This window comes from Polypterus senegalus, unplaced genomic scaffold, assembly GCF_016835505.1.
Source record: "Polypterus senegalus isolate Bchr_013 unplaced genomic scaffold, ASM1683550v1 scaffold_1907, whole genome shotgun sequence".
Classification (NCBI taxonomy): Eukaryota; Metazoa; Chordata; class Cladistia; order Polypteriformes; family Polypteridae; genus Polypterus; species Polypterus senegalus.
In genome coordinates this window covers 1-25,000 of record NW_024380785.1, presented here as the reverse complement: position 1 = coordinate 25,000, position 25,000 = coordinate 1, and the positions used below count along the sequence as shown (strand labels likewise).

General features: G+C 40.2%; 1 protein-coding gene across 1 annotated transcript; it reads right to left on the bottom strand.

The window, feature by feature from the left end:
• Positions 1–6: 6 nt before the first annotated feature.
• LOC120520356 (interleukin-2 receptor subunit beta-like) lies at positions 7–24,900 on the bottom strand. Its single transcript, XM_039742786.1, has 9 exons — positions 24,812–24,900; positions 23,964–24,078; positions 19,257–19,347; positions 16,210–16,306; positions 10,733–10,872; positions 7,797–7,968; positions 3,995–4,100; positions 3,727–3,796; positions 7–943 (listed from the first exon to the last, which is right to left on the bottom strand). The coding sequence occupies exons 1-9, from the start codon at positions 24,873–24,875 to the stop codon at positions 185–187; spliced, it is 1,614 nt and encodes a 537-aa protein (XP_039598720.1). The 5' UTR covers positions 24,876–24,900; the 3' UTR covers positions 7–184.
• Between the last annotated feature and the right edge of the window lie 100 nt (positions 24,901–25,000).

Sequence of the window (25,000 nt, the reverse complement as noted above, 5' to 3'; positions counted from 1 at the left end):
TGAATCCAAAACGTTGGCGACTTGATGCTCTTCTGGTTGGTTGTATTTCTTTTGTGTCCGTAGAGTTGACTTGTAATTAATTCTATCAAGACTACTCCAGGTTTTACCCCAGAGTTATTTGACTTTGACTGAGCTGCTCTGCCACAGAGGAAGTAGGTCTCCAGGATGAGTGAAGCGAAATGTTTTAAATCGACTTGTTGCAGTAGCGGTTTTGCACATCTTTGACACTCAGATACCCATCTGTGGCTGGCGTAATGGCCAAAGAGGCCGATTTACATAGAAAGAGGTTATCAGGAAGTTGAGACAGGCAGCCATTTATGGAGCTGAGGTTCATACCCTCAGGAAAAAACACAGGAATGCCCAATGGTTGTGATGGGTCGGACCCATTAGCCAGGAAGTGTGGCGAGCTTGTGTGGGTGGGTGTTAAGAATGGTTTCTGCATCTCTGGTTGGTCTCTGGAGTTATGCAGAACTTCTCCACAAGGCTGGCTTGTGCTTTGAAGTGAGCCGCCACTCCAAAAAGGCAAATCTCCACTAAACATGCTGCCTTCCTCTGGGCCAAATCCTGAATCGGGGTCCAGGTGTGGTGTTAAGGGCCCATGTTCTGTGGGGCTTTCACACTTGCGCTCTCCACACCGCTCTTGGCTTTCGTCATGGTTTTCCTCTTTGTCCAACAAACTGTTCTCTTGCTTTGTGGGTTCATAACTAAAGTACACGGGACAAGAGTCGATCTCATAGGAGCTTGGGTACTTGGAAAAAAAGTACCCCATGTTAGAGAAGCCAGAAGATGACTGACAACTGTTTTCCCATTGATCTCCAAGTTTGAGGAAGCTTGATGCTTTGAAAAGGCTGGCTGTGTCTTTGACAAACACCTCTACTGGAGATATGGCTTCTGTCTTATCAATTCTAAACGACTCGGGGGCAAACATCGGGCTGAGCCATTTCTGAAAAAGAAGAGAAATGAAAGTTGTAGAATTAATAGGAGGCAACTGTGGTGGTGCCAGCCTGGCCGTGGCTGACCTGAACCTTATTATGACGATCACCATCTGGAATGTGCATAAATAGAATGTGAAAGTATCATCTTGGTGAAACCCATTTCCTCAAATTCTGCTTCTTCACCGAATTTCATTGTTATTTTTTTTAGGCAGGGAAGACATCGTCACCCTTCGTGTCGGAAACAAGAGGGGGCAGGGAGGCCAAACTGCAACAAGTATGGCAGTCCTGTGAGCTCAAGAACAATGGCACTAAGGAAGCTGCAAAGCCACAGACTGAGAGTTTCTGTTCAGTTTCCAGTCACGTCACGCAACGAGAGAGTTTGACGTGAGCCTCGGCACAACTCATTCATTAAAGTAACCACACCAAGGCTTAGATCTGAGGAGCCATTTCCAAGTGGAAGATGTGTGGGGCTTTTCGTGTGGTTCAGAGCACTTCCTTATCAAAAATTCTTTGCGACAGAATTGCTTCTTTTAAGTGTTTGTTGTCAAAGCAAACAATTTAACGGCTGGGGACTGAAGTTTTATGTTTTGTTTTTTTTTTTAAAACCGAGACACCTTTCCTTGAAAAAGGGATGCATGTTAGTAGAATGGTAGGCGTGTATCTGATTTTTAGCAGTTATGCATCTAGGGGCCTTTCTGCATTGAGTAAATGCTGCTATGGATGACAGAAAAAAATGTAAACTGAGTGACAAAGTCCATACCAGGGCATTGGACAGGGGAGGTTCATCTTGTGGCTTTAGAAGAAACACACTAACCTCTAAGGCAGTGTGGTCCTGTAGAAAGACTGCCCTACAATATGTACAATTATTACCTGCTCTGTGTTAGGTTTGGACAACCATTCTACCAATAGACTAGCTGACTTAATCTCATGCAGGGCTCAATAAGGAATGGGCTCCTTGACCCTGTAAATGCCAGATTATCATCCCAACTGGATTTGCGGACAAGTATCTGCCTGGCCGGTAGCCTGTAATGGATGAAGATCGTCATCGAATGACAGCTCAGACTTGTGCCAGACAGATAATAACAGATGAAACAACCAGCAGCGCTGATGAAGACGTAATCATATTTCAGAGGAAACTTAACAGTGCTAAAAGTGAGACGAATATTTAGAGATTACTTGGTCCTATAGGCCCACCTTCACTTTTGAACAGCAGCTTTCATCAACTGATTACTTGAATAAATCTTCCTATCTTTCAATTTATTGTCTTTTGGATTTTTCAAATTAGATTAAGTATCTTATTGATGTCTCTATAATTCAAGACCATGCTTATTGTCTGCCATCTTTTATGGACTGGTCTTCTTGATTACCTATACTATACCAAATCTCCATTTTTCTGTTTTCCTCTAAGTATGGCCTCGTTTTATTGCTAGTGTTCCATTATTAAGAAAAAAAACACACAAAGAAGCAAAGTAAAGAAATGTTCGTACAAGATTTGTTTTACACCAGGAAAACGGGTAAAGTAATTGTTACCGGGAGACTTCTGCAATTTTAGTCCCGTTACGTTCCGGAATTTTACTGACACGTCCATTAATATTTTTACTTTCTCTTATACAAAGTATAGGTAAAGTACTGCAATTGTCCAAAAATTCAATGTTGAGATTTTGACAAAACTCGACTTTTTACACCTCCCTAACTTTCTCGTATACAAAGTATTGAGATTCCTCCAAAAATTCCATTTCAAGATTTTGATGAATCTCAATGTTTTAGAGTCTGAAAATACCATTTTTGGAATTATGTCTATGTATGTGTTTATGTGTGTGTAAACACGATAACTTTCACGCTTTCAGTACACTTTCACTTAGGTCAATCACATTTTGCATACAAGTATTAGGTACAAAACGTAGACTTCTATCAACTTTTGGGCTATTTCCGCTAACCGGAAGTGGTACTTTACCTTTTATTCATGCAGCTGCAAAGTTCGATTTATTCAACTTTATTTTTATAATTGTTGAATATATTATTAATTTGATTTGATGTGTTATTGATGGTTCTTTAATATACATAATATAAAAATATAATCATTGTCTTGTGGTTTACTCCTCATATATCCATCCCCATATCTGAGTATACGAGAAAGTCAAGGGAAGACCACTCCTGAATTTTTTTCAAACAAAGGTCTGGATGTTACAATCCCTGGTGTTTCTGCACCACAATCGTCTTCCAAGGGGGTTGTTTAGAGATGGCCACTAGGCTACGTTGCCACCATGAGGACACATCGTCAGTTGTGCACCTCCAAATCATTTGGTGTTTGGTGGCCTTTTATCACAACACACCGTCTGATGAGGCAGGCCCACCACAGGCTGATCAGACTTGGGTGTGTGTCTCGTGGTCAGTTGGTCACCTTGGTAGTCCAAGTGGCATCTTTCCTTTTCAGCCTCAGGCAGTGGGTGCACCTTACAGAGGTGTTGGCCCTCTGACACATGCTACATTGAAGTACTTTGCTGTGAAACTGGCTACAAAGTACCTTCAGTGTGTTAGTTTTACTTGGGGAATTTTTTACAGACTCTTTATAGAAGTTTAAAGGCTATACAATCTTTACTGAAGACGTAAAAGGTCACCAACATGAGTAATTCAGAGAGAGGATTAAAACTGTGGGACTAAAATCCTGTCTGAATAGGGTTTAAGAGAGCTTCCATCCAAACCATGGAATTGACAAAATGAAACATGAAACACAAAGTCCAGCCATTATAACGTGATACTTAACTGGACAAGACAGACTTTAAAAATTTACCTGAAAGTTTCCTCCATGAAGAGAGTGAAGTGGGTCAAAGTACTTGGATGGATCCGGTACTTTAAGATGACTGTAAATGAGGTAAAGAAGTCAAAAATGAATAATGGGAAAGACGTTCATAGCAATTAAATAGAAATCAGCAGGCAAAGCTGCTTCTTGCAAGCTCTTTGTCACTGACTGGTTAATAAACTGCATGATTAGCTACAAGAGAAAGATGTCTGACTCTAGCAAGAGCTGATGGAAACAAGGCAAGAGCCAACCCACTCACCAGAAGGACTGAGAGCGAACTCCTAAGAAAATCAAAATGAAGACAAAGCCTGTCCCAGCAAAAATTGAAAACAGGACCAAGTTGAATGTGCTCTCATTATTCACAGCTGCAGAGAAATAAAAATAACGATTAAAACAACTGACTCTGAATTAGAACAAGTGAGCTCAAGAAAAAGATACCAGTAATTACAAACTGATCAACTGAAGCAGCAATGCTACTCTATATAGTACCACATATATTGAAGACAGGATTCTGGACCAATGAATTAAGGAGGAGAGGCAGAATCTTCCAGAAGTAAGTTCCAGTTTTCCAGAAAAGGTATTAATATTTTAACAAAAAATGCATTCATTTTGCCAGTTTTGAGCATATGAATGGATAACAGACATGTGGATTATGCAAAAAGATTTTTTTTTTCACGGATGTTTTTCACCTTGATTGCCATTGTATGGTGTTGGTCACTATTGGGTCCCATTTTATGGCATGTACTTTCTCAATGAAAGCTTGAGATTAAATTCTTTTCTTGACCACCACTACAAACTACAAAGAAAGAGTCAGTCAGTCATTAACCAACCCGCTATATCCTAACACAGGGTCACGGAGGTCTGCTGGAGCCAATGATTAAATAAAAATATGTATATATATATATATCATATATATATATATATATTTTTTTTTTGGTGAATTATTCCATTAAATGGTAATTAGAGGTCTATTGTTTACACAATAGAGTATACACAATTTTGAGACTACTGTGGCGCACACAATGTTGCAGGTGTTGTGCCTGAGGTGTTGAGGTTGGCGCTAAATTCTCAGATAAAGTTTTCAATTCCTAGAGAGAAAATGTATCACTCAAAGGGTGATCCTTGATGAAACTTTAAAGAGATTTTCATTTATTTTTAATTTAAGAATCAACTTTGTCAAAGGCATTTGTCCTAAAATTCCTTAGGAGAAATAGATTTAGACAAAAACAAGACATGATATTTGCCTGAGATAAAAGGAGTCTAAATTGAGAATTTAGTTTGAAAAACATGGGCTATTTTGTGAGAGCTCGTTCTAGCCTTGTTTTAACCTCCTTCAAGACTCCATATCTTTGACTTATTATTGGAATGGTGATATAATCATTTAGAGTTCTTTTGTCTTTCCAATTGCAGCTCAGGCAGATGACATAACTTTCTCATGGTTACATGGTGTCAGAAGTGGGATTTGAATGGCGTTGAAATCCAGCGTCTTAACCACCATCCCATACTGCAAGCCTTTTCTTCTAACTCTTTCTAATGGGTGGGGGTTGACTTGACTTGAAATTAGTTTTGTAAAATTTGACTTGCTTATATGGAATGTTGTTTGATTTTAATAAATTCAATAAAATGTTTAAAAAAATAGAATGAGTGTGCTTTAATTGGAACACAGTAATATAAATTACAGAAACTAATAGTATTATTCAGACACAAGAACTACAATCTTGTAATCATAGTAAAGTGTTTCGTTACCACAAACAACTGGCCATACATTGCTGGGCACACAATGCAAAAACTTTCAAAGTAAAAAAAAAAATAATTGTTAAGACACTTAAAGAGACTTAAAACCTGAGCCCACTGTATGACTTTGTTGACATCTCCACTGAAATTCAAGAGGAGACCCTTCTGAGAACACCGGGGTATTTTGTCTCAGGAAAAAAAATCTAAGAAGCATGAAGCAAAAGTCCACATTTTGCTTTTTTTCTGATCTCACGGTTGTCAAAGAGAAACCAAAAATATTTTAAGCAGATCTTGTTTTTGTTTTTTTCATTCCTATGGGATCTTATTCTTTTAAACCTTGACATCCCTACTTACAGTAATAAGCTTTGAACTGTAATCAAAAGAATGAGAATTCACATACAGGTTGCTAAAGTGAGGTTCCTTTGCAAGGTTGCTCGCCTTTAAGTTGAGAAGCTCAGAAATCTGGGATGTACAGCTTGAGGTCCTTTGCAAATTTAGACAAGACACCATGAGTGATTGTCTTCAGAAATAGTATACGGCAAACCTGTTCTTCAAACCATCCACATAACCGCTATGTCCCGTAAACAGAGGCATTGTCATCCTGAAAGTTTCCACTACCATCTGAAAAATGACGCGTCACCCGTAATGAATGTGATCACTCGGAATTGTTTTGCAAGTTTTGGCATTTACTTGGGGAGTCAGTGGATGCAAACCATTTCAGGTGTAAAAGGATCAGACTTGACACACTTAAAAAGGTTTGGGGCAGCCACCCATATATTATTCCTGGCTGCAATGGGTTAGATTTTCCAGTGAAGTGACTGGTTTGAAGTCCAGACATGAACTGATGAATGCTTGTTAAGATGGCAGTTTTAAGTATTTAAACCGGAAGTGATGTGGGGAACCAGAAGTGACCTCTTTCTGATGTCACCTTAGGCACCGGAACCGGAAGGAATGTCTTTCTGAGTGCCGGAACCAAAAGTGATATCTTCAATGTGGAGTCAGACAGGTTTTCCCATGGCTGGTCTGTAGAGACAACAGGAGAAGGTTTAGGGCACCCTGCCACCCCCTGGCCTGGCGTGGAATTACCTTCACTTGGTCCATACAACGTCCTCCTACTCACATATGCGTGGCACAGGTAAACGCAGAGCTACTATAACATTTCACTGTGTGAAACTAGCATTCAGGACTGTAGACGTGTTCTGTTATGCACCACACATGCTGTCTATCCCTTTGTTGAGTAAACCGAGATGGATGACTCAGTTTGCGGTGGCTTGGCTATTCAGACGGAACACTTCCAGATGTCATTTTTGCACCACTTGTGCTCTTTGCAGTACCTTAACTGCAAAATGGGAATATTTGGCACAATAAAATTTAAAACCTCTTAATGAGAAGCTCCCAATCTGAACATCAGTACCAATCGATTGTTCTTGATAAAACATCCATCCATTTTCTAACCCGCTGAATCCGAATACAGGGTCACGGGGGTCTGCTGGAGCCAATCCCAGGGCACAAGGCAGGAACCAATCCCAGGCAGGGTGCCAACCCACCGCAGGACACACACAAACACACCAAGCACACACTAGGGCCAATTTAGAATCGCCAATCCACCTAACCTGCATGTCTTTGGACAGTGGGAGGAAACCCACGCAGACACGGGGAGAACATGCAAACTCCATGCAGGGAGGACCCAGGAAGCGAACCCGGGTCTCCTAACTGCGAGGCAGCAGCGCTACCACTGCGCCACCGTGCCGCCTGATAAAACAGCAAGACCATTAAATCCCTCTTTCTAAAATTCTCCTCTGGCTTAGCTTAACAAAAATCTCTGCTCTTGCCTTAAATTAACATGTATCCTTAGATGATCCATAGTTGTATGTGCTTCTCAAATCAATGCAGGGACATCACGTTCAAAGAATTCATACTTTCCTTCACAGCCATCAGCAAATGGTGATGTCTCTCCATCCAACTTAGCAGCCCACAACAGCTTATCCACTTTTTATCATGACTATGATGAACATTCATCCTCACTGAAGCTCCAGCCTCTTTCAAAGTCACTGATAACTCTTCTTTGAGGTATAGTGGCCAACTTCATGAACAACTGGACATGCCTACCATGTTAATGGCTTAATTATCTCAATGACCACACTTGCTTTTAATGGCAATGTATCCTCATTTACTTTCTCCTTTATTTTGTTACTTACAATTATTAATTTCTGTTTCATGTATTACTTCTTCATTGCGTGTATTTAAACACATTCCTATTGTCATGTATAGAAAACTTCCCACAAATCCACTTTGTAGACCGGACTAAATGTAAACCCCAAACTCACCTTGGTCTGCTCTTCCCACTTTAGATTTCCACTCATAAACTTGACTCCAGTCGCTCCAAGAGCTCGGATAATTGGATGTTTTAACTCGGACCCTGAATTCATAAAGCTGACCGACTACAAAATCTTTAGGGTTAAGCTTCATCAATGTCATGTCTTGAATTTGCTTGGACTTCTGTGAAAGGAAACCAAAAAAATACATGAATATCCCAAGTTGAATGAGAAATATCAATTCAAATACCAATGGGCAACTGAGAAAACCATGAGAGTCAAGTGATCTGGAAATGTGTGGTGCCGTACCTCATAAGCTGTCTTGGGAAATGCACTGACGGAAGTTAGAGTGCTGAGAACACTTCAGAGTTATTCTGTGCCTTTGCAAGAGCTGGTTTATGAAAATGCGGGTCAAATGATGTCCCTTACTGATTCAATACGCTGTACAGACGTGACCAAACATTTTGAGAACAACACAAGTATTGGTTTTCACAAAGTTTACTGCTTCAGTGTTTTTAAATCTTTTTGTCCGATGTTTCTATGGTATACTGAAGTAGAATTATAAGTATTTCATAAGTTTCAAAGGCTTTTATCGACAATTACATGAAGTTTATTCAAACAGTCAATATTTGCAGTGTTGGTCATTCTTTCACTTTCAAGACCTCTGCAGATCACCCTCTCAGGCTGTCAATCAACTTCTGGGCCCAATTCTGACTGATGGCAGCCCATTCTTGCATAATCAATGCTTGGGCTTTGTCAGAATTGGTGGGTTTTTGTTGGTCCACCTGCCTATTGAGGATTGACCACAAGTTCTCAATGGGATTAAGGTCTGGGGGGTTTCCTGGCCATGGACCCAACATTTGGATGTTTTCTTCCCCATGCCACTTAGTTATCAGTTTTGCCATATGGCACGGTGCTCTATCATTCTGGAAAAGGCATTGTTGGTCACCAAACTGTTCTTGGATAGTTGGGAGAAGTTGCTCTCGGAGGATGTTTCAGTCCCATTCTTTATTCATGGCTGTGTTCTTAGGCACACCAGAGCAGAGCTTTCTCAGAAATGGCAGCAGGCAGGTGTGAGTGCATCTGCATGCACAGTGAGGAGAAGACTTTTGGAGAATGGCCTGGTGTCAAGAAGGGCAGCATAGAAGCCACTTCTCTCCAAGAAAAACATCAGAGACAGACTGATATTCTGCAAAAGGTACAGGGGTTGGACTGCTGAGGACTGCTGGGTAAAGTCATTTTCTCTGATGAATCCCATTTCTGATTGTTTGGGGCATCCAGAAAAAAGATGGAGAAGAAAAGGTGAGTGGTGCTACCATCAGTCCTTTGTCATGCCAACAGTAAAGCATCCTGAGACCATTCATGTGTGGGGTTGCTTCTCAGCTAAGGCAATGGGCTCACTCACAATGTTGCCTAAATTCACAGCTATGAATAAAGAATGGGACCAAAGCATCCTCCCAGAGCAACTTCTCCCAACCATCTAAGAACAGTTTGGTGACCACCAATGAACAATCCAGCATGATGGAGCACCGGGCCAAAAGGCAAAAGTGATAACTAAGAGTCTCGGGGAACAAAACATCAAAATTTTGGGTCCATGGCCAGGAAACTCCCCAGACTTTTAATTCCATTGAGAACTTGTGGTCAATCCTCAATAGGCAGGTGGACCAACAAAAACCCACCAATTCTGACAAACTCCAAGCATTGATTATGCAAGGATGGGCTGCCATCAGTCAGGATTTGGCCCAGAAGTTGATTGGCTGCATGCCAGGGTGATCTGCAGAGGTCATGAAAAAGAAAGAAGGGCCAACACTGTAAATGTAATTGTCAATAAAAGCCTTTGAAACTTATGAAATGTTTCTATGGTATACTGAAGCATAATTACAAGCATCTGACAAAAAGATCTAAAAACACTGAAGCAGTAAATTTTGTGAAAACCAACACTTGTGTCATTCTCAAAACTTTTGGACACAACTGTATATTTTACAATACGGGACACAATCCCATATTACAGGAGACGAATGCCGATTCTACTGGTGTGTGTGGATGAAGACCATTATAAAGAAACAGAACACGAAACAATCAAGCGATGTTAATAGACTTGGAAACTTTTGGCTCAGTTTCATTAAAATGTGAAGTGAGGTCAAACTGACCGGATTAAATGAACACAATTAGGGGTTGTGCTAAAAAATGTTATTAAAGAATTTTTCAAGTATTCATTGCACATGTTAATTAGCAGCTCTTATTGTAACGAATAGGGAAGGAGAAAGTGAACTAGTGTTGTGCGGATTATAATTGTCACTGAAGTGTCCCTGAGGGTCTGAGAAGGTGTGAGACTGAAATGTATGCAAATACCCTTAAATTTAAATCTACAAATCTGAATTGTTTAGTTTGTAAATTTTGACTGTGGAGCAGAGGAAAAAAATGTGTCTTTGTCCCAGACATCATGGTGGGCACTGTACATGCTAATGGAATGGCTCTGTTGCCTTCTGAGGTGGATTGCTTTCATTTCCTGTGTTTTAATCGTAAAGAGGATCTTGAGGTCATGGAGGGGAGGTGTACTGTCAGTGTGACAGGAAATAATAAAGTCTTGATGCCCTGATTAAAAAATAAATAAATAAATAAACATAACATTAAAAACCACCTCTGATTGTCAAGAATCAGATTGTCCTATTAATGCAGAAAATGTCTGACCAACACCTCAGCTAGATATTTTATGATCAGACAAGTTTCTGTCTAATTTTCTTCCCCTCGATTTAGTTTTTTATGATCTATCGATTTTCTCTCTCTTTTCTTTCCACTTTAAGCAATTAAAGTTGATGTTGTTATCTGTGTGCACTGCCATCTGGTTCATTCCCCTATTTATTCTAGTCCTAACATGACATTTGATGTTAATATTTAAATTCTATTAAAGGTGTCAGGAGACTAATGGAGATTAAAAGCCTACGTACCTCCCTGGAATCTGATTTGGATTTATACTGTAATTCATAGATAAGAGTCTTGAAATGGTCGGACACTAAACTTCTGTTCATTGCCCAAGATGCATTTCCATTGTCATCCACAGAGACTCCAATTGGTGAATACATTTTAACTTGAAACAAAAAAAAAAAAAAAACAGAAAACCATTAAACTCATGGATGATCATTTTGTTATTATAAAGCCACTCATCTTCCAATTTATTTCTCGCTGAAATCCATTGATCCAATTCAGGATCATGTAGAAACATCAAGGCAAGGTAGGAACCAATGCTGGATGGGCCACATCTTGGCCTAGTGATCCACACACCAATACCAATGAGTACACAGAGACACCAAATCACTTAGCCTACATAACTTTGAAGTGGGTGGTAAACCAGAATACCTGTAGAAAAGCACAAAAAAATACGTACAGACTTGGGGAGAACATGCAACGCCACACAAGTAGGGGCCAAGTACAACCCTAGGACGCTGAAGCTGGAAGGCAGCAATGTCACACACTGCACCACTCGTATTTTTCATTACAAAAGTACAGAAGCCGAACAGAGGATGTGCAATATGAGTATTATCTTTTTAATAATTTTCTCGAGATAATACAGGGTGGTCCAGATCTAATTATGCAGATCAAGATCGTCTGGATGACTTTGATGTATACGGGGACGATTCCAGTTCGGCACGAAGACGATTCCTCGTGTCGTCAGTTCGAGCACTTCTCGATGGTCCGGGATTTTTTGGGTGATTGTCTATGTAATAAACTTAATAGGTTATAGCGTAATGAAAATTGCATAATTAGATCTGGACCACCCTTTAGAATCATTTTCTTGAAGAAGTGCAATATCGTTAGTTGTTTATTTTTAACGTTTTCTCGAGGTAACAGAATCATTTTCTTTCTTTTTTTTTTTTTTGATTTTATTGATTTTATTAAAATCAAATAACATTCCATACAAATAAGTCAAGTTTTACAAACTAGGTTCGAAACAAATGAACCCCCACAGAATCATTTTCTCAGCATTAAAACTCAACCTTCGCTTCTGTCTGTTGGAATGGAAGATGTAAAAAGAGATCTCCTTCATATCTTTTTGCTTTCTTCTAGATCAGAAAGAAATAAAATGGAGACATCTTCTTTGCTCTTCTGCTTGTTGCGATTTTTCTCCTGTGAAAAACAACATACCCGGGGTTTACATAAGGGGATCTTCTTGAGTTTCAGCAGGGATTTCAGCAAAGCCAGATGATGGGCTTGGATTTTTCAAAGTAGTGCAGTCTTCACATTTTTTCGAGGTTTGGAAGTATTTGTATTGTGTGCTCCGCAATGTGTGGTGAAATGTATGGCCAGTTGTTTGTGGTAATAAAACACTTCACTACGATTACAAAACTGTGGTCCTTGTATCTGAATAACACTATTAATTGCTCTAATTTGTATTGCCGTGCTCCAATTAAATCACCCTCAGGCTGGAAGACAAGGCAGGCAGTATGGGGTAGTGGTTAAGACTATGGACTTCAAACCACTGAGGTTATGAGTTCAAATCCCACTTCTGACACCATGTGGCCATGAGAAAGTCACTTCATCTGCCTGTACTCCAATTGGAAAAGCAAAAGAAATATAACCAATCAAAGGCCAAACGTTGGAAGACATCAGGCTAATAATAATTAAAAAATATGAGATTTAAACAAGACTAGAAAGAATTCTTACAGAACACACATTTCAAGCCAAACTCTCAATTTGGAATCCTTTTACCTCAGTTGTATCTCAGGTCACCTTTTTGTCTAAAATTATTTCTCCTAAAGAATCTTAGGAGAAACATTTATGACAAACTTGAATCTTAAATGAAACATCAATGAGAATCTCTTTTAAGTCTCATGAGCCATCAGAGGTCAACCTTTGAGCGGCAAAATTTCCCTGTGCGTGGCGAACTTGGTAACATGTAATAAGAACTGATAACAAAAATGACAGCAGATGATGAAATTCGTGTGACTTCTGCACAAATGTATGCCTATTTCCTTCATGCGTTTCTGCTAGCAGTGTAGTCATGTTGGATAATTTGTTTTACTTCTGCTATGCGTTGCTTTGAGTCAAACTGCAACGTTTAACATAGGCACGATTTAAGTACTGAGATCTAATCCGATTATTTTTAGGCAAAACCATTGAGTTTATCATAGCTGCCCTTATGCCAAGTGTAATGTGGTCCTCTTTTTCAGAATCTCCTATGTCGCATTGGTCCAAACCTGATTGTACTTCACATACAAGATCTCTAGTGACCCACAATACAGTCATCATATGGTATCCAATAATTTAAACATCAAGGCTCTGGGAAACACTTCTCAAGATCTAGTGACGGGCAGCCACAGCCAACTGTGTGGAAGGACCAGGGGAATACCTTCCTTGGGACGCTAGACGGCAGCTCTCCTAGGTGGCTGTGGCACCATGGACTCCCGCAGGGTATGCTGGGAGTTGGAGTTTGGCACAGCCCTCTTGTGTTCCATGGGTTGCCAGATGGAGCTGAAGAGCCTTTCATTGGGCTATCATCACACCTGGGATTGAGCCACCTGGGTAATGAACCACCTGGAACACTCCCAGGGCCATCATAAAAGGAGCCGCCTCACTCCATTCAAAGAGCCAGAGTCAGGAGGAAGAGGGACGAAGCTTGCAGAGGAGGAATGGAGAAGGAAGGACTGAGAATTGGCAGCTGGAGGAAGGACTGTGTTGTGGTGCTTTAGGTACTGTGCTGTGAGGAGCAGAGAAAGCGCTCCCCAGCTGTAAATAAAAAGTGTGTGTTGGATTGGAATTTGTGTCTGCCACTTTGTGTCGAATTAGGGTGGCTGTACACGCCACGGTGGTCCACAATCTTGAGAAACTTATCCCGTAATTTTGAGAAAACAATAATAAAAAAATAACTTCCTTGAGAAAATTATTCTGTAATCTTGAGAATACAATAAAAAATGTATTGCACATCCTCTCTCGGCTTTCCTCCAAGAGTAATGATGGAATGTAAAGATGGTCTGATTTGTATTTTAGGTCCTGTCATTGTCATTGTGGATTTGGCATGTTCCCCTCAAGTTTCTTCCAGGTCTTGTGGTTTCCTCCCATTTTACAGACACGCACACAGGTTAGACTGATGTGAGACTCTGACTGACTGTGCCCTATAAGGGTCTGATGTTTTCATCCAGAGATGGTTCCTGCCTTGTATCCATGCTCTCCATGAACATGAAATTGGATTCAGTGGCTTCAGTAAAGAGCCAAACATAACAGAATGGGCAGTGGTGACATCATGTTAAACCATCCTTGTATCTTATAGACATTATCAACAATAATACATCAAAACATTTTATCTTCATGTTGTAAAAAATGTAACTTAGGGGAAACATAACATTCACAAACCTCATAAACCCAAGGGACGTACAATGACACCTGTACTGGTCATGTATAACAACATTTTCAATCAGCACGATTTCAATCTTCAAAACCCAAATCATCCAATGGAAAGGCTGGATCCTCTTCTGACAGCATCAGATACAGGAGAGGAGTAAAAGCTTAACAAGGACCCCATACAGTCCACTCACCCAGAGCCTAATAAGAAGCATCAGTTCACCTCACATACACATCTTTGAGATTTCGGAAGAACACCAGAGAACTTTGAGGAAAACCTCTTGTTCATGCAAAAAAGATTCAAGCCAAAGATGCGGGATCAAGGAAGCAGAAGTATAAACCACGACAGCACCATATCTCTCCAGTATAGATAAACGTTTGATGAAATTTCAGATGTTATCCCTGTACCTTATAAAACAGGGGTGCCACACTCAGATCTGGGAGGGTCGCACTGGTTGCAGGTTTTCGTTTCAGACACATCCTTAATTAGTAAGCAATTGCTGCTGATATAACATACCTCATTTGCCTTAAATTTATTCAGAGTCTGCCATAATTTCATTTTATTTGAGCAGCTGCTTACAAATATAACAACATTGCTGGAAAGAAAACCTGTAGCCAGCCCTCTAGGATCCGAGTTTATGTGAGTAATGACTATTGATCACAGATTAGCTCTTGGATACCTAAAGCCCAATTCACTCAGCATAAAACCAGAGAACATTTAAGCCAGAGAAAGACCCAGCATTCAATGCTAGACCCAGGCGAACATGTCTGTTACACACATCCAGACCAGTGAACCACTGAGGTTCATGGCCATGAAAGCACATCACCAAATATCAGCATTAAGGAACTGCATCAAACACCAGAAAGTTAGCAGAACAATCTCTGCTTCTGACTCACTGTATGAGTCTTGGCAAGTCAGTTGACATGCCTAGGGTCCAAGGGTTAGGCCAGGTCAGGTCAAGTTGGGGAGCATGCACTGGTACATTGCACCACACGATGACACAGCTCAGGATCCCGGTTGGCAATCCCGCAGGCAGATACGCGATCCAGTCCCACCCTCCAGAAATGACCCTCTATCTGCCGCAGCCAGGTGTTACGTGGGTGACCACTTGGCCTGGTCTAGCCACTCAGGTCCTCAACATTGAGGATCCTGTGAGCTGGATCACCCTCGGGGAATCGTACCACATATGACCATAGTGCCGGAACTCACAATGCAGGTAATGTGCCTCATTCTGGACTCCGTGAGCATCACAAAGTCAAAACAGCGGTACCCAAGGATTCTCCAAAGGGACAAAGTACTTAAGAATGGTTAGGAAAAAGAAAAATATATACAGTAATGGTCTTAAAAATGCCAGATTGAATTTAACCATGGGGTTAAGCATTAGCTGCGGTGGGCAGGCACCTTGCCTGGGGTTTGTTTCCTGCCTTGTGCCCTGTGTTGACTGGGATTGGCTCCGGCAGACCCCTGTGACCCTGTAGTTAGGATATAGCGGGTTGGATAATGGATGGATGGATGGGTTAAGCATTAGGCACAAGTCAATAGCCATTGTTGGACGGGGCAGTACATTCTTCACACTCATATACATGTCAGGTCAGCTTAAGACACATCTTTTGGATCATTGAGTCGAAAAACATTCACACAGAGGCTGACTGGGTTGGTCCTTGTGGAGCTGTGAGCCAGCACTGTATTGACACGTCACAAGTGTGATGCAGAGAAACTGAAGCACACCAAGAAGCCACCAAAACCTAATTTTCATCATGTACAAAAACTAAAACCCCAGCGTACCATTCATTTTGCTGTAAAGTTCTGGAGGACAAAAACAAAAAAACTTGGAACGCAGATGTTCACGACATCTATTCAGTGGCTAAGCTACAGTAATTATTAAAAAAACCAAAGGCCTTCAAAGAGAATCACAACATTGAGCTCCTGCTTGACAAGTCAGATAGCACAAATACTTTGAGCACAAGCACAGTCAAATGTTCTTAAGATAAGGATGCACTTTCTCTCGAGATCAGGTTGTATTGAGAGATCAGGAGTGAAAAACTGAAAAAAAAAATTGTTGGAGTAAAAAATAGGAAAATTACTCACCTTTCTTTGAAGGCAGAAAATTTAGAATTTTTGCCATAGTGGAATTTTCACAATGCACTTGGATTTTAAAAATGCTTGCTGAAGTGAAGCTGCTTTCCTGGAATATATGAAAAGAGATAAATAGTTTATTTCCCTTCTAATCTCCGTGTAACATATGTCTACTTCCATTATGGTTTTAAGTATACTGATTCTTCCACACAGTACTAAAGACTTGACCACCATTTCACTTAATTTAGAGCAGTAATCCAAACCCTGAGGTTGCAGAAAGGAATCTGAAAAATCAGCAAAGCCGCACTTTCAATTCTAGGAGTAATCAAGGGTTAGGGAACCTTTAGCGTTGTGGGAAGGGTTTTTTTTACCTAATAAAAAAGCTTTTTTCAAATAGCTGTACGACATTCTGTAACAAGTATGGATCTTACCTCCTCACACAACCTGCCTTGCATGTCACTGAATGGTATGCTTTGCAGGACAAGGTGGGCAATGCCCATTCTGCCAGGCTTTAGTGGCACACACCAGGCCTGTAACACAGCAGATGTAGCAGACATCTAGCTTGACCTTCCCACACTTGAACTACAAACTTAGAGACTGAACTCCAGCTTAGATTTCAGCTACCATATATGCTCACGTATAAAAGTCGGGTCTTGAAACCCGAAAAATCGATCATAAAATCAGACCCCGACTTAAATGCCAGTTCAAAAATTTTTTTTTTTTACATCTTCTTGCCTCCTCCAATCTCACGTCAGTTTCTCAGACGAATCGAATTTTGTTGCAGCAGTGCAGTTACCAATTAGTTTCGCTACTTCAACTACGTTTAATTTAAAACCAGCTTCATATTTTCTTTACACTCCATCGTATATAAGGGATGCTCTTAAGATAAAGGTGTATGAGGTTGTGAAGTACAAAAAACACGGATCAAACGTTACTTCAGAATAGTTTGAGTATTACCGTGTGGTCACGTAGGCGCAATACATAGAACAAAAAAGGCCGTGTGCTCCGTGGTTACTCTCTCAGGTGGGCGGTTGCATATCATAATCTCTTGGACCAATAGTGTGAGTTTTCCACATTCAACTTATACGACCAACATTATAAAATACCAGAAATTATACGGTAAAATCAAGCCCTGACTTATCCGTGGGAGAACTTAAACGTGAGTATATATACTCAGCAAAAAAAGAAACGTCCCTTTTTCAGGACTGTGTATTTCAACAATAATGTTTTAAAACTCCAAATAACTTTACAGATCTTCATTGTAAAGGGTTTAAACAATGTTTTCCATGCATGTTCAATTAACCATAATGCACCTGTGGAATGGTCGTTAAGACCTTAACAGCTTACAGAAAGTAGGCATTTAAGGTCACAGTTCTAAAAACGCAGGACACTAAAGAGACTTGTCTACCGACTGTGAAAACACCCAAAGAAAGATGCCCAGGGTCCCTGCTCATCTGCGTGAACGTGCATTAGGTATGCTGCAGGGAGGCATGAGGACTGCTGATGTGGTTAGGGCAATAAATTGCCATGTCCGCACTGTGAGACGCCTAAGACAGCGCTACAGGGAGACAGGAAGGACAGCTGATCATCCTCGCAGTGGAAGACCACGTGTAACAACACCTGCACAGGATCGGTACATCCGAATATCACACCTGCGTGACAGGTACAGGATGGCCACAACAACTGCCTGAGTCACACCAGGAACACACAATCCCTCCATCAGTGCTCAGACTGTCCGCAATAGGCTGAGAGAGGCTGGACTGAGGGCTTGTAGGCCTGTTGTAAGGCAGGTCCTTACCAGACATCACCAGCAACAACGCCACCTATGGGCACAAACCCACCTTCGCTGGACCAGACAGGAGTGGCAAAAAGTGCTCTTCACTGATGAGTCACGGTTTTGTCTCACCAGGGGTGATGGATGGATTCGTGTTTATCGTTGAAGGAATGAGCGTTACACCGAGGCCTGTACCCTGGAGCGGGATCGATTTGGATCGATGGCTAGGGTCATTCCCCCCAGAAATGTCCAGAAACTTGTAGGTGCCTTGGTGGAAGAGTGGGGTAACATCTCACAGCAAGAACTGACAAATCTGGTCCAGTCCATGAGGAGGAGATGCACTGCAGTACTTCAAGCAGCTGGTGGCCACACCAGATACTGACTGGTACTTTGGATTTTGAGCCTCCCTTCATTCAGGGACACATTGTGAAACATTTTTAGTTTATGTCTTATGGTGTTGACTCTTTTAGTGTTCATACAAATATTTACACATTAAGTTTACTGAAAGTAAAAACAGTTGAAAGTCAGAGGACGTTTCTTTTTTTTGCTGAGTATATAATAATAACAAAGGGATAAATCAGATGTTGAGCTGACATCTTTCCAGTGGCCCCTCTCCTGACTTCTTGAGCCTGAAGGCAGAAAATGAACTCAAGCAAGAACAGAGAGCTTGAAATGACAGAGTGTGAGAGGCAGGATTAACGGAAATGCAATCAATAGAGGAAGCACCGGGCAGGAAAGGCTGACACACACAAGGATACAGAGGAAAGGCATAGGAGGAATGCTGACAGTTGCCTTTAAACAGAAGTTTACAGCAATATGAATGATGTTTCCATAGTGGGTACTGGGGACCCATCTACCATTGGTGATAGTCGAAAACAAGACATGAGGTGAGTAACATGCGTTGAAATGACAGAATCTGAGAAGCAACCTAATGGTTTCTTATATTAGCTCAACTAATTAAGACAATTACTTTTTTTTATAGTTCACATCTTGGGAGCCCACTATGGACAACCGGTAAGGAGATCCTGGTTACATATTTAATGATTGATTTTCAATGAGAGTTGACCCCATAACTAAGCTTTAGCTGGTCAATGAGGGTTGTTATGAATGTGCACATGGCAAAAAGGAAGGAACGTTAGAAAAATATGAAGAACCTGTAATCTAAAATATTCCAAAAACATCCATTTTGGTCTCCTATAGTATTTCTTCCTCTCCCAGCTCCTTTTACTTTTGCCCCTCCACCATGTCCCTCTAAAATACAAACATGTAATACCTGTGTACTTACAGTGGGTTCTGCGAAAACTAAGGAGCACTGACGAAGTGTGTCATCATTCTCCAAGGGGAGAAGAAGACAATTCCTTGTATTCTCTCTGGATCTGAAATATAAATCACATTATTACAAAATGATTCAAGTACTAGATCTTAGACATTCTAATCCAGGGTTCCTAAACTTTGGTCCTGGAAGGCCATTTTCACTGCTGCTTTTTATTCCATCAGAGTTTCTTAATTAGAAGACAATCACGGGTTAAAACAGAACTTGCTATGTCATTCTGCCATGTCAGGTCATTCTTACATTGCACATTCTTCCATTTCTGAGGATATCATCCAAGTGACTTGTGTTTCAGAGCAGGTTAGTAATTCTTCAATAGTGTTGTGTAGTGGTTAAGGCTTTGGATTTCAAACCCTGAAGCTGTGGTTCAAATCCCACTATGAACAAGTCACTTGACCTGTCTGCACTCCAATTGGAAAACCAAAAGAAATGGCGCAGATTGTATCATAAATATTGTAAGCCCATCCGTTATATCCTAAATACAGGGTCACAGGGGTCTGCTGGAGCCAATCCCAGCCAACAAGGGAGGAAACAAACCCCTCTTCTCTAACTTGGTTACTATGTCTCTGCTACTCCAACAGATGGTACATCACAAACATTTTTAGTAATAAAATCATTTCATTTGTCATACCAACAGAGGGCACATCACAAACATTTAACCCTGCTTTTATGGTTCCCATACCAAATGGCATTTAATCCAGACATATGCATTGCATTTGTCATTCCAACAGATGGCGCATCACAAACATTTGTAATAATGCAATTTTATTCATTTTACTTAGTAGTTTTATTACTGCAAATGTTTGTAACAGAGATATAGGAGTTGATTTTGTCATTCCAAAAGATGGCACATCACAAACATTTGTTGTAATGCATTTTATTACCACAAATGTTTGTGATGCTCCATCTTTTGGAATGACAAATGCAGAGAATTTTATTATTCCATGCATTACAAAAATACATTCCAATAGGTGGTGTACTGCAAACATTAACTCAGTGATCTACGTTGATTACTTAGATTTCAATCTGCACGCTGCATGTGGGTAAAGACACTTGCCAACAAAAATCCACCTTAATAAAATTATGTGTCTGAGTATTTGTGTGTTTCATCTGGCTATTACGTCTATGATATTCCAACAAATGGCACATAACAAACAACTTTTGCCAACAGAGAGCGTATCACAAATTTTAACACTTCTTTTATGATTCCCATACCAAATGGCATATAATCCAGACATATACATTCCAATTGTCATTCCAACAGATGGTGCATTGCAAACATTTGTAATAATGCAGTCTTACTCATTTTGTTTACTAGTTTTATTACTACAAATGTTTGTGATGTGTCATCTGTTGGAATGACAAATCCAATGCATTTTATTACTCCATGCATTAGAAAATACATTTCAAGAAATGGTGCACTGCAAACGTTAACACTGAGGTCTATGTGTATTACTTTGATTTCAAACCACCTTAGACATGTAGCATAGCTAGTCTATATATATATATATATATATATATATATATATATATATATATATATATATATATATATATATATATCAATCTATGTGTGCAAAGCTGATAGAGACGTATCAACAGACTCAAGGCTGTCTTGAAAACAAAAGGTGGGTCAACAAAATGACATGGGGGGATCCTTTATTAATCTCAGTAGGTCTTGCTTTTGATTTTTCATAATTCTTCTGAACTGTAGCTGTGATGTCTTCCACTTCGATGTTAGAGGTTGCATTGAGTAAGTAAAGCTGGGATGAAATATTGTTTGTGTGTGTTTTCATGTAAGGCTGTAAAGCAAAAAAAATGGGGGGATTCTTATGTATATGTATATATATATGTATATATATATATATGTATATGTATATATATATGTATATGTATATGTATATATATATATATGTATATGTATATATATATATATGTATATGTATATATATATATATATGTATATGTATATATATATATATGTATATATATATATATATATATATATATATATATATATATATATATATATATATATATATATAGATTGAGTAATATTTGCCCCCCAACTCTACTTTACAGTTTAACTGTTCAAGTTCGGTCACATTGGATGGTGAGTGTCGGTGGTCTGCCGTCTTCAAATCGTTCCACAGATTTTCAGTGTGATTTAGCTCTGGGCTCTGACTGGCCACACGAGGACATTCACTTTTTCTCCTTCAGCCACTGTGTGGTCAGTTTTGCTTTGTGCTTTGGGTTGTTGTGTTGAAAGGTGAACATTTTGCCCATCTTCAACTTTCTTGCAGAGTGCAGCAGGTTTTCCTCAGGAATTTAACGGTATTTTGCCCCATCCATTTTTCCTTCTACCCTAATGAGAGCCCCAGGCCCCCACAACAGGATGCTGCCACCTCCATACTTTACTGTAGGTATGGTGTATTGTGGATGATGAGCTGAATTGGATTTCCGTCTTGAGGCCAAGTAGTTTGATTTTGGTCTCATCTGACCATAAGACCTTTTTCCACTTGGCGTCAGAATCTTCAAGATGCATTCTTTCAAAGCTCAAATGAGCCTTAATGTGGCCTTTCTTGAGATGTGGCTTTTTCCTTGTGACCCTCCTGAACAAGCCACAATTGTCGAGTGTTTGTGAAATTGTTGTCACGTGCACACAATGACCACTCTTTGCCAAAAAAAAAATAAATATAACTCCTTCAAAGTGGCCATTGGCCTCTCGGTAGCCCCTCTTACCAGTTTCCTCCTTGCTCTTCCATCCAGTTTGGAGGGACGGCCAGATCCAGGGAGGGTCCTAGTGGTACCAAACACTTCTTTATGATGGACTTCACTGTGCTCATTGAGATTGATGAAGCCTGAGATTTTTGTGTCTTCATCTCCTGCCTTATGTCTGTCCACAACTCTATCACTGAGATCTTCTGAAAGTGGCTAGCCACCCATAGTCAGTTGTTGGCTGTCAGTGTCACTACCAAGCAAGGGAATGAATGGTCCAGGAAGAGCTTCACTAATCACACTGATTACAATTGAGCACAGGTGGAAGGAAGTCAGTAACCGCAATGGGAATGGTGGGCACTGACACCTGACTGAGTTTAGGGGGGTGATCCTTTATTCATCTCAGGATTTCTTGTTTTTGATTTTTTTAAATTCTTTGAACTGTAGCTGTGATATCTGTCACTTGGATGCTATAGACTGCATGGAGTAAGTAAAGCTGGAAAAAATATTGGTTTGCATATTTTCATTTAAGCCAGTAAGGAAAAAAAAATGGGAATATTTCGAAGGAGGGATATTTTTCTATGCCCACTGTAAATATAAATATATCTATCTATTATATAAAAAAATCTCAGGTCGAGACGTGATCATCTTGGAGAGACATTTTGAAGTCCAGAGAGACTACCCATTTCTCGGAGACACTTCAATGTCCCAGGAGACAAGGATGTGAGACAAAAGGACAGCTGCTGTACAGGCTTTTAAATGATCAACACGCAGTGTGACATGCAGATCACGCAGCTCGTAAGCAGCAACTGCAAGCCAGCAGCTGATCTGTCCACATCTCCTTAGCGTGCATTGAGCTCCATTTCACAACACAAGCAGCAGAGACACAAAGTGGCGAGCATGAAGCGCACCCCCAAAGAGAGGGGTTGGGGGGTGAGCAAGCGAAGCGAGTATATAAGTACATAAGATGCTAAGATCAGACAATCTGTCACACAAATACTCATGAATAAGAACCTTAAGCTTGGTCTTAACTGAAAGCTTATGATCTGATTAGGGGCGGCATGGTGGCGTGGTGGGTAGTGATGCTGCCTCGCAGTTAGGAGACCTGGGTTCGCTTCCCAGGTTCTCCCTGCGTGGAGTCTGCATGGGGAGCATGTTCTCCCCATGTCTGTGTGGGTTTCCTCCCAGAGTCCAAAGACCTGCAGGTTAGGTGCATTGGCGATTCTAAATTGTCCCTAGTGAGTGCTTGGTGTGTGGGTGTGTGTGTGCCCTGTGGTGGGCTGGCGTCCTGCCCAGGGTTTGTTTCCTGCCTTGCACCCTGTGTTGGTTGGGATTGGCTCCAGCAGACCCCCCATGACCCTGTAGTTAGGATATAGTGGGTTGGATAATGGATGGCTGGATGGATGATCTGATTATGTTCAGGAATTTAAAAAAAAATGTAATTAAAGTGCAGCCCCTGCAAGCCCATCAAGACACAGTTTACTGTTGTTTATACATATCTAGCCTTTTCATAATATTTTAAGACTGTCAGTCATCCTGTTTCACTACTGTAACAATAAAAATGATAGCCATTAAGGACACTAGAACTGTCTTGACAAGAACAGGCCATTCATCAGAGCAAAGTTCACCAATCTTATCCATCTAATTTCTCCACAATAATATCAAGACAGGCTTTGATGGTCCCTGAAGTCCTACCGTCCATCACCTTATTTGGTTATTTCTTCCATGTGTCAGTGGTTCTTTGTGTTGGAAAAACTTTCAGACATTATCTTTTAATCTTTTTTTCCACAGACAACTCAAGATAAAATTACTGTGAAGATAATCAAACAAATGTACATTCTGTTCTTCTGCTTATGTCATGGAGACAAATGTATTATTGATCAAGAAAAGTGATTCTCTACAGCTTCTTATCAGAGAAGGAGAAAAAAAAACGAAAGGACTTACTTCCAAAAACCGCTGAGGTAACACTGGGTGTGTTTTGATTTCTGTGTGTTGTTCCAGGTACAAGTGATTGTGGACTGGAAGTCAGAAAAACAGTCCAGCTGAGTGTTCCCAGCATCTAATCAAAGTGGGATATAAAGAAACAAAATAAGTACATCAAAAAAATGGAAAATCAAAACAGGAATAAGAAGCAGAGTAATGCAGAGGCTAGCACTTGAGCTTCATAGACTCCATGCCTAGTCACTGTCTATGGGTAGCTTGTACAATCAGGACGTGTCTGTGAGGAAATTACCCCAGGTATTCCAGTTTTTCTCCACATAATCAAAGACATATAAATTAGATTAATGATCAATTTCAAATTGGCCCAGCTGTGAGTGAGTGGGTCCAAAAATGGACTGACATTAAGTCCACGAAGGTCTCCTGCTGTGACCCCAGTGCATAAGAGTCTGACTCTGACCCCATGTATAAAGATTAAGCAGGATTGAGAATGTTAAAAAAGGGGAATGGTAAAGTCCTATGCAAATAAATTTTATTTGATTAGAAAAAAATGTAACTGAATATTTAAATGAACAATCCTTCATTGTCTTGTGTAAAATTCAGGTTCTCTATTTTACTTTCTGCTTCTCTTTTTTAAAACAGATCACACAGAGTGATCTACAACAAGCTGCCAGAAACTAAACGATGTCCAACATGCAATGGCTAATCATCAGTCAGCAGCAGGCATCCAGTGCCAGTCGTCACTTTTACAATGCAATGCACCCTACAGTGTGGCACCCTCAAGACCAAATATTCTGGATGATGGTGTATTGATCGCCTATTTAAAAGCTTTGTAAGATGAAGCCAATACTCACCTTGAGTTTCATGACTCAGTCCAAAAAACATCAGGAGTAGAAGTGCAAAAATTTGAGTGAACATCTTCTTTATTTTAAGACTGAAAATTCAATCTGAAAGAAAGATTTAATTAATATTTGATTTTATATAAATAATAAACAGACAGAAACAATAATATTAAGAAAAAAAGACATAGATGGTAGCACTCT